At 40.5% G+C, this 11,109-nt stretch overlaps 1 protein-coding gene across 2 annotated transcripts; it reads right to left on the reverse strand.

Annotated features, from left to right (window-relative positions):
- Positions 1-772: 772 nt before the first annotated feature.
- On the reverse strand, positions 773-8,921 carry LOC106562549 (butyrophilin-like protein 10). 2 transcript variants are annotated; one of them, XR_001319058.3, is made up of 11 exons: positions 8,861-8,921; positions 6,898-6,976; positions 4,701-5,063; positions 4,303-4,590; positions 3,706-3,828; positions 3,300-3,332; positions 3,138-3,170; positions 2,718-2,738; positions 2,254-2,269; positions 1,871-1,966; positions 773-1,705 (listed from the first exon to the last, which is right to left on the reverse strand). XR_001319058.3 is itself a non-coding variant. In XM_014127490.3 (11 exons), the coding sequence occupies exons 1-10, from the start codon at positions 8,882-8,884 to the stop codon at positions 1,960-1,962; spliced, it is 987 nt and encodes a 328-aa protein (XP_013982965.2). In that variant the 5' UTR covers positions 8,885-8,921; the 3' UTR covers positions 773-1,705; positions 1,940-1,959. The 2 variants fall into 2 exon arrangements, 1 of the variants encoding a protein (XP_013982965.2); XM_014127490.3 differs by having other exon boundaries at positions 1,940-1,966.
- Between the last annotated feature and the right edge of the window lie 2,188 nt (positions 8,922-11,109).

Consider the following 11,109-nt stretch of genomic DNA (forward strand, 5'->3'; position numbering starts at 1 on the left):
GAGCTGCAACAGACACAACGTTTTTCACATGTTGCTACCAACCTTATTATAATGCCAAAATTAACATTTGTTCACAAAAAATATTGTTCTCTAATTTAACACTGTAATTTATAGGAATTAGTGGTTTGGGGTGGATTTTTCCTTTAAGTAGACCATAAAATAAATTTTAAATGGTAAATGGCCTGAGTGAACTATCTTCATTTACTGTATCTTTGGTCATGGTAGATAGGACGTTGAGTTGTAGAGGGGAAAGCACATCATGTGTTGGGAAAAACATATTCCTTATAGCTATTCATTCAATACTGTCTACAGAGCCTATGGGGTAAGGGCCAGGACATCCGATGAGCATTGACACGAATGCAGACGAACTGACACTCAGTATCTTACCACACATTAGACACAGTCTATAAATACACACACACACACACACACACACACATGCAGGCACAAACGGACAAACACAGACACACACACTAGCCCTCCCAGACCCACTCCCTGGGACTGTGACCAGAGTTGATTGATCTGTCATTAATTGATTATGATGTTGTCTCTTCCTGATTTAACTCCAGCCTGAATGAGTAATTTATGTTACGTGACCTGAGTGAGGAAATATCTGATAGGCCCCCTGAGAAAGACCAACACATGTCACTGCCAATCAGGAGCAGCCTTTTTGAGTAGTTAATTACTCTACCTCACCAACAACAGCCAATACTTCCGAATGATTTGATTCAGGGGGTTTTACGGTTGACAAAGTCATTTATATACTGACATGTTTGATTTAGATTTTATTTCAAGTTTGAATGAAGCCGATTAAGTTCAAATAGGTTTAATATGACCAGACTGATGTTCAGAATATGTGAATACATTAGGCTTACATACTGTATAATAAGGCTATATGGAGACAACATGGAAACCATAGGATGACATTCAGTAGAAATTATACAATTCCCTCTCTTTTGGTATGCTATAATGAATTCAAACTGTGAGTAACACACTCATGCACTTGCAGACAAACACGCATGTACGCAAACTCACATATGCTTGCACACGCACACATATACGCACACACACACTTATCCACACCCACACACAAGTTTGGTAGTCTGACATGCACACACACAAATGTTAACAGTATTTCAATGTTTGATATGAAAGTCAGTCAGTCAGTGATCTACAGGAGTGATGATCAGTGGGGCTGAGTTTTTACCTCCGTCAATAAGACAGGGGCCAAAATATGGATAAAGTTTCTTATGGAAGGTGTAGCCAGTGAAAGAGTAGATATGAGACTTGGCCTATGAGACATTATAGAAGGAGACCTGACACTCCTCATAATCAACAAACACCCCCACCTTCTGGGGCTTCTCTCTCGGGGAGAGGGTGACAGAGGGGCCAGAGAGAGCCTTGTACTCTCCATTTCTCAGCCACAGTGTCCTGTATCCATTCTCTGGGCTCACTATAATCTTCCCTTTCCTGTTGATGGACTCTCTGACCACTCCTATAGTCCAACTTGTCTTCCCCTTCACCTGAACCTCATAGTAGAATCGCCCTGAGGAGAAACCCTCCTTTCCCAGGACACTGACACAAGTATCAAACCTCTCTGGGTTATCAGGGAGATGCTGCCATACATCTCCAAATATAACTTGTTTCCTGTCTTCAGACAGGATGAGTTTAGGATGTGCTGTATCAGGATCTAGAGTCACATCCACTGTTGAGAGAAACATACAATTTATTATAATTATTTTGAAAAACAAACTTTACTTCAGGTTTTGCTGCACAGTACATTACTGTGGACATATGTAGCCTATAGGTTGTTGTTGATAACAACATACAGTATATTGCAGATGTGAATGTGTGGTATTTCAAGTAATACCAGTATGTGAAGATATTAGTGTCCATGTAAAACTCTAGGTGGATGGACTGGAGAGTATTCCACACTGACCTAAATGTCTTCTGATGGTTTCAAGTTCTATAGTACAGAGAAAGAGTTTGTCAGATTTGGGGGATACCTGGGAGATACCAGAAACTATGGTAATATAATGTTACAGTAGAGAATACTGTATACTATACAAATCTCCATCTCTAAACTTTATTGATAAAGTGAGATTGATTTTTTTTAATGCAAGTTCAGAACCAAACACATATGCTAAGTGACAAGGTGTAAAAAATAATCACTCTTCCATAATACAGTATACCTGCAAACAACAGTATGAAGTGATCTAATCTATTTGAAATAATTCAGTGTCATTAATTTACCTGGACTTGACAAAATCTGTGGGTAAATTAAACAAGTAAAACATATTATAATTCCTGTTAATTAAAGTGTGAAGATTTTCGAATAAAAAAAGGAAACAAAATAGCATTCTTTGTGTGAACACAAAATATTTCCAATACAGTAATATTTTACCTAATAATTATTACTAATCTTTGTGCTATTTGCATATTTGCGCAATGGAAATGGAAATTGCGCAGGCTCTCCAACCCTGTTCCTGAAGAACTAATGTCCTGTAGGTTTTCACTCCAACCCTAGTGAGACTGATTTTAATAATTCGCTTCTTGATAAGTTGATTTAGGTTTGTTACAATTAAGGTGTGATCAAAAACCTACAGGAGGGTAGCTCTGCAGGATCAGGGTTGGAGAACCCTTCCTTAGAATTACATGTATGAATTGTATATTGACCATAAGTGTCTAGTAATGCAACATGTATAGCTCCTACTTACCCAGCTGATCAGCAAGTATCTCTGCAGACAAACAGATGAATTAAAGTCAATTAAAACATTCTTAATGGTGAACAATTAATTAAATTAATTGTGTGGCAGGGGGATGGGGGACAGTGGAAATAATGTGTTAAAAAGCATTAATGTGAAATATGTAATGATTTTAAATCCATGAAACTAGCTGTTGTACTGCTATTCATTTCTGTAACATATTCATGTGTTGGGAATTGTTTGTCTCCAATTATTGTTTGGGATCCCAATAAAAAATTGCGCTGATCCATAGGACAGTTGGACACGACTTACTCAGCTTAAAAGTGTTGACATATTGAACTTGCTTTGTAGACATCTTACATCCATGCAGGAGAAAATTATGAAAAGTAAACTTTTACACATTGATGCATAGGACTGTTAGACACTACTTACTCAACTGAAGACTGTGTTCATTTTTAACTTGCTCTGGACACATTAAAAAGAGAGACATTAGAGAGAACATACTTAATGAACACAAGAACCTTCATGTTTTCTCTAATGAAGTTCAGTTTCTGGAGGACAAAACTGCATGTTTGACAGTAAGACACTACTTACCTAGCTCTTGAATGTGTTTAACTTTGGATACATCTACAGACATGGAAATAGATAACAGTTAGAGGAAAGGTCCACAAAATGACCTACTCAAGATCTTTTTGGAAAAAGTTATTTCCATGAAGGAAGAAGTTACACTTATGTGCTTCAGGTAAACAATGCACTGAGATTTAAATAAACCTTATATTAAAAAACCGAGTCTTTTTGTGGAGAAAATACAAGAACAACCCTGGTGCAATAAGTGCCTTGCTCAAGAGCAGATCTGCAAAGATTTTCACCTTGTCGGCTCGGGGATACGAACTGGCAACCTTTCGGTTCTAGTACCCAAGTCCTTGTGTATGTCACTCTGTAAACTGCACTGAATGTAAATACATTCAGTCAAAAAAAGATTAAATCAGTTTTCTATTACCATAGTCATTGCGCAAACCATTCCACTGCCAAATAGGGAAAGCTAATATGGCAACAATGCCCACAAAGACACTCAGTGTGAAGGCTATTCTCCATGCCTCTTCATGAACAAGGATCAGCTCACCTACAAGACACAAATCAATTGAGATTAGTGCCATGCTAACCACCGCTACCAAATAATATTAAAGGGACATTTCACTCATAAATGACATTTTTGTCAGATGTTTAAAGACCTCAATTGCAGACTAATGTCAAAATGAAACCATGTCACATGACATCAGTGTATAGATCCAGCAATATGCCTCAATGCCAAATGAATGGAAAACATGAGCACCATCTAATATCCTGGTTTTCCTGGTTTAATGTTGTGCTGCTCTTTTCCATTCATTTGAGGTGGAGGCATATAGCTGGATCTTCAAAATCATTGTGGTTTCATTTTTACGTTAGAATACTTCATAGTTCTTAAAATGTTGACAAACTTGTATCCAACTGTCCTATTTATGTTTAATTAATACTCAGCCTTTGTAATACAACAGCATATAAAACATTAAAAGTGTTTCATATCAGCTAAACAATAATATGATGTTGTGTTACTCACTAGAGATGTGAAACTCTGTCTCCATGATGATCTGCTCACTGAGCTGTCTCTGTCTCAGTCTGCAGGTAAAGCAGTTGATGACAGTCTCCTTTACGATGGGCTTTAGTTTGACTATGTAGAATCCCTCATAGTCCCTGTCTGTCTCTGAAGGTCCAGCAGACAGAGTGACCCCTTCACTGTCCAACCACTCCAACTCAGGCTCAGGGAACCAGCCTTTAGATACACACAGCAGACCCATCCCTCCTTCTTTCTGTCCCTCAATGGAAACCTCTGGCTTGGATCCTATAGCTACAGACACAAAGGGAGACTGGAGATGAAGTATTGCTGAGATTGGGAACAGAATCTAGAACTTGAAGGAACAGAGGTGGGTTGTTGTATTTATGGGTAAATAAATTCACCTGTTATGTAGACTTGAATGGTGGCATCATCATAATAGATCTTAGACTGAACACGACATTTGTAATGTCCATCATCAGTGCCTTGTACCCTGGTCAGTTTCAAAGAGGTGTTGCCCTTCTTCAGTTCCTCTTTAAACAATGATGTCCTTCCCTCATAGGAGCTGATCTGATCATGGTATTTGTCTCTGCCATCTTGGTAGAGATGGACTCGAATGTTTGACTGAGGGTCTGGGAGGTTGACTCTGAACCAGTCAACTCTCATGTCCTCAGCGCTGATGTTGGGTTTGATATAACAGGGCAGAATGATGTCATCACCAGCCACAGCAACAATGGCACGAGTCGGACCAAGAACCTCAAACCTTTCTGGAGAGAGAATCAACCACTCAGATAGTACAAGCCTCACTAAAGACACATGTTGGTGCAAGTCATACTCATGTACTCATGTACTCATGTGCCACAACAACTATCATGTACAGTTGAAGTGGGAAGTTTACATTAAAACTCGTTTTTCAACCACTCCACACATTTCTTGTTAACAAACTATAGTTTTGGCAAGTCGGTTAGGACATCTACTTTGTTCATGACACAAGTAATTTTTCCAACAATTATTTACAAACAGATTATTTCACTTATAATTCACTGTATCACAATTCCAGTGGGTCAGAAGTTTACGCTGTGTTGACTGTGCCTTTAAACAGCTTGGAAAACTCCAGAAAAGGATGTCATGGCCTTAGAAGCTTCTGATAGGCTAATTGACATAATTTGAGTCAATTGGAGGTGTACCTGTGGATGTATTTCAAGGCCTACCTTCAAACTTTTCTTGACATTATGGGAAAATCAAAAGAAATTAGCCAAGACCTCAGAAAAAGAATTGTAGACCTCCACAAGTCTGGTTCATCTTGGGAGCAATTTCCAAACGCCTGAAGGTACCACGTTCATCTGTACAAACAATAGTATGCAAGTATAAACACCATGGGACCACGCAGCTGTCATACCGCTCAGGAAGGAGACGCGTTCTGTCTCCTAGAGATGAGCGTACTTTGGTGCGAAAAGTGCAAATCAATCCCAGAACAACAGCAAAGGACCTTGTGAAGATGCTGGAGGAAACAGGTACAAAAGTATCTATATCCACAGTAAAATGAGTCCTATATTGACATAACCTGAAAGACCGCTCAGCAAGGAAGAAGCCATTGCTCCAAAACCGCCATAAAAAAAGCCAGACTATGGTTTGCAACTGCACATGGGGACAAAGATCGTACTTTTTGGAGAAAAGTCTGACTCTGGTCTGATGAAACAAAAATAGAACTGTTAGGCCATAATGACCATCATTATGTTTGGAGGAAAAAGGGGGACGCTTGCAAGCCGAAGAACACCATCCCAACCGTGAAGCACAGGGGTGGCAGCATCATGTTGTGGGGGTGCTTTGCTGCAGGAGGGACTGGTGCACTTCACAAAATAGATGGCATCATGAGGTAGGAAAAATATGTGGATATATTGAAGCAACATCTTAAGACATCAGTCAGGAAGTTAAAGTTTGGTCGCAAATGGGTCTTCCAAATGGACAATGACCCCAAGCATACTTCCAAAGTTGTGGCAAAATAACTTAAAGACAACAAGGTCAAAGTATTGGAGTGGCCATCACAAAGCCCTAATCTCAATCCTATAGAGAAGTTGTGGGCAGAACTAAAAAGACGTGTGTGAGCTAGGATGCCTACAAACCTGACTCAGTTACACCAGCTCTGTCAGGAGGAATGGGTCAAAATTCACCCAACTTATTGTGGGAAGCTTGTGGAAGGCTACCTGAAACGTTTGACCCAAGTTAAACAATTTAAAGGCAATGCTACCAAATACTAATTGAGTGTATGTAAACTTCTGACCCACTGGGAATGTGATGAAAGAAATCAAAGCTGAAATAAATCATTCTCTCTACTATTATTCTGACATTTCACATTCTTAAAATAAAGTGGTGTTCCTAACTGACCTAAGACAGGGAATTTTTACTAGGATTAAATGTCAGGAATTGTGAAAAACTGAGTTTAAATGTATTTGGCTGAGGTGTATGTAAACTTCCAACTTCAACTGTACATCCTCATATACACGTGATGGTCAGGAGTATATCACACACACACACACACACTCACACTCACACTCACACACAAAACCACAACCACAACGAGAGAATGTGAGGGTACTGTACCAGAGTCTGCTCTGTGCAGGAGAAGCAGGAGAGTCACACACCAACAACCTGTCCCAGTAATCATGATGACCTCTTTACCCTGAGATCAAAGACAGACAGGCTGTCATGTCAAACTTTATCACAATATAGTTTAAAGTATGTCATCGTGTGGCACAGACTGGGCTGGGGTGAGAGAGTAACATTTGAAAGTTCAGGTTAGATTGGGATAATGTATCCATGCAAACATAAAGGGAGAAAGGAACAAAGATCAACTGAAACTCTACTCTGCCTGATGCTCAAGTTTACAGTCAGTTCTCAAGTTTCACTTTGCATGCAGAACAACTGAGAAGGACCTAGTTTCAAGATTGACTTTGGGGAAATGCAGGAAGAATGAGGAATAAAATAACGTGGTTCCACTGCAAGGCAGGAAGGGGTTGTAAACTGTAGTCACAGATGAAAGGGGAAACTCAAATAGGTCCTATTGGGTAAAAATCTGAAGCATCTGGTGCGGACTTCCACTAACCATCAAATATGGTGAAGAGAGGATGTCAAGTGGAACGCAAAAAGGTCTTAAATTTGGCAACTAGGATCTCGCTAGCTTGTACTTGGCTCTACCCACCAACTTGCCTGTTCTGCCCACTGTGCTTTATTGACTCCCAATATAAACAACGCTGCTTTTCTATCTTGGGTTGGTTATCATAATCTTTGCTTTTGTCTCCAAAAGTGAAAGTGAAACTACTCTGATCTATCACACCAACTTCAAGTTGACACTAGAGGTCAGTATTTTTGTAAGAATGTGGTACTGACTATTATCAAGTGGTGGCTACTGGTACTTACATCTATAGAAAATTACTAATTATATTTCTATGCATATCTTGCTGAGACCCAGAAAAAATGTTTTGTAATAAAAAAAAATGTACATAACATAACATGTTTTACATTAGTGCTTTTGTAAAGTAGAAAAAAACATCTTACCAAGAAATGTATTTGAACAAATATTTTTACTGTATGTTTTATTGTAAGTGCAAAATTGTCCTTTGTAGTGGTCATTAGGACAGAAATATGAAACAAATAACATTACAGGTAGAGTATATGAAAAACACAGTTGCGGCATCAGGGTGTCCACTACAGAGGACATTTCTTGATAAGCTCTTATTTAGCTCTTACTTAATGTGAAAATATTACACAGTCCTGACAACTCACTTAACTATTCCTGAGATATTCACTTACTAGAAACAATTTGAATATCAAAATCACAAAAATGATCATTAATAACTACAAACACTTTTCAAATATCCATAAATGTGCTTATTTTGATGGCAGACATTTTTTTAAGAACCAGGAAGATAAAGTTGTCACGGTCACACCTCCACACTTAATACAGCGGTTTGAATGGCCTCAGAGATACTGACCAAAAACTGATGTCTACTAGAGAGAACCAAAATGGATTGCTGGGTCTCAGGGGCTTATATGAAAGACCTCAACAGTTGCAACTTCCTGGTGGAGAACAGTGCTCTACATCATGGTGCTATGTGATATGGTCAAAAGCAGTGCACTATATTATGAGGTGTAGTAGGGTATAGTTTGAGATGAACCCTCAGAGTTCCACCATACCAGTCTCAGAGCAGTGCAGTTTACAGTATGTGTATGTGTTGACCATGGTAGTGATCTGAGGCTACGTCCCTAATGGCACCTTATTCCCTAACCTATATATTCTACTACTTTTGATAAGGGCCCATAGGGATCTGTGTAGTAAACTGTATAGGGAATAGGGTGCCATTTGGGACACAACCTGACTGCTGAGACAGACAAGTAAAAGGAACAGGAAACATATTGTATTAAGTATGTAAAACATGATCACAATACATATAACGAACTACATATAAAGTATTACATGTACTGTGGCACCCCAGAGCAACATTTGAAACATTTATCTCTATAACCCCATAATCATAATACATACATTACATATCATAATACTTACAATTAGATGCTCGCAGATCACCATGAGAAAGGTTTGATGGTTTCAATATCGTCAGGAAACAGGAAGGAAGTTGTGCACCTACTGCAAGGCAGGGCTATGATGAACCACCATGCTACGTTAGTAGGCAGCATGGTTAAGTGAGAATAGAACATTTTGTGGTAGGACTACCAGTATGTGAAACTTCTCAACATTGAGTATGCTTTAAAATGACAGAATGTTATGCTCATTTAGTTTTCTTTTACGTACAGTAGTATGATAAAAAATGTTTTACCTTTATTTAACCAGGCAAGTCAGTTAAAAACAAATTCTTATTTACAATGACAGCCTACCCCGGCCAAACCTGGACGATGCTGGGTCAATGTTGCCTTATGGGACTACCAATCACGGCAGATGTGATACAGCCTGGATTCAAACCAGGGACTGGTGCCTCTTGCACTGAGATGCAGTGCCTTAGACCGCTGCGCCACTCAGGAGCCCTCAGCACACATACAGCATGCAGACTTTCACTGAGTGACTCATGCTTCATACCTCATCCATACTGAATGTCCCATAATGACAGTGTCAACCCCATACTATGTGGACTGCTGACTTGGACAACAGGAGAACCAGGGCCTTCTGACACTGACATAAAGCACACTAGAGGGCAGTAGACACACACTGATCACAGGGACATGGTAGCTAAGCTTTGATACATATGGTGCTGTAGAGAGGAAGAGCATTATCATGTTGGGAACCAGTCCTCTTCTACCATCTCTTCTCATCTACCATCTGCCTCCTGCTCCTCATCTGCCTCTTGCTCCTCATCTACCTCCTGCTCCTCATCTGCCTTTTGCTCCTCATCTACCTCCTGCTCCTCATCTACCTCCTGCTCCTCATCTACCTCCTGCTCCTCATCTGCCTTTTGCTCCTCATCTACCTCTTGCTCCTCATCTACCTCCTGCTCCTCATCTGCCTCCTGCTCCTCATCTACCTCCTGCTCCTCATCTACCTCCTGCTCCTCATCTGCCTTTTGCTCCTCATCTACCTCTTGCTCCTCATCTACCTCCTGCTCCTCATCTGCCTCCTGCTCCTCATCTACCTCCTGCTCCTCATCTGCCTTTTGCTCCTCATCTACCTCTTGCTCCTCATCTACCTCCTGCTCCTCATCTGCCTTTTGCTCCTCATCTACCTCTTGCTCCTCATCTACCTCCTGCTCCTCATCTGCCTCCTGCTCCTCATCTGCGTCCTGCTCCTCATCTGCCTCCTTCAACTCTTCATCTTCTGTGTCGTTTCTCTCATCTCCCTCCTCTACCTTCACCTCCTTTTCTTATTTATCCTCCTCCTCTCATTCCTCTCCTCCTCTGAGAGAGAACTCCCATCTCAGTCCCAGAGCCAGTAATGTGTTTGCTGTGGTTAGTGGTGATGTGAGACTACTGAGACAGGCAGGAAACAGAACAGGAAACACTATAGTCTATAGTCTGGGCATCCCATAACACACTGCAGAGGAGAGAAAACACACCCACTCTGTTCCAGCCTCCAAAACAAGAGAATAGGCCTATCTACAATATGTAGTCCAAAAGGTGATAACTGCAGTAGGTTTGATAAAAGATGTGATAACTACAGTAGGACTGTTAAAAGGTGATAACTGCAGTATAAATTAGAATAGGAAGACCAGTGAGTTGACATTCTGTGTATGACTGTATGGTATGTATGGGTGTATGATTTGTGTTCTATGTGTATGTGAGTAGTGTCATGCAGCTCAGGGGCTAGATCAGATTACAGGTGTGGGGGGGGGGGGGGGGGGGGTCAGGTGTAATCCATAAGAGAGCAGTGAAAGAAGGGAGACAGAGAAAGAGGAGAGACAGAGATCTATTATATATTTCACTTGCTATGGTAATGTAAACATAAGTTTCCCATGCCAATAAAGCCCTTAAATTGAAAGAGAGGAGACAGTGAAAGGGCAGAGCAGGGGAAAGAGAATGAGATAAGGGCCACTACACTGAGGGATATGACAGACAGACAGACAGACAGACAGACAGACAGACAGACAGACAGACAGACAGACAGACAGACAGACAGACAGACAGACAGAGAACAATGCCCTGAGCATGTAGCAATTGTCCTTTACTAAGTGGGTGTGTGCTGTTCCTCAATGGACAACTGATAACACACTGCTCAGCATGTGCACGCTACTCAAAGCTTTAGTCCCATTAAGACAGCTCTGTCCAATCAGCAGACAGCATGTATATTCATCTGAAGCATAAGGCACA

This window comes from Salmo salar, chromosome 11, assembly GCF_965601325.2.
Source record: "Salmo salar chromosome 11, fSalSal1, whole genome shotgun sequence".
Lineage (NCBI taxonomy): Eukaryota > Metazoa > Chordata > Actinopteri > Salmoniformes > Salmonidae > Salmo > Salmo salar.

Coding starts and splice junctions, on each gene's coding strand:
- LOC106562549 (XM_014127490.3), bottom strand. CDS start 8,884: ATGGTGATCTGCGAGCATCTAATT. Junction 6,977..8,860: donor TGATCTGCGAGCATCTAATT/GTAAGTATTATG, acceptor CTTTGATCTCAG/GGTAAAGAGGTCATCATGAT. Junction 3,829..4,302: donor GACAGAGTTTCACATCTCTA/GTGAGTAACACA, acceptor TGTGTCTTGTAG/GTGAGCTGATCCTTGTTCAT.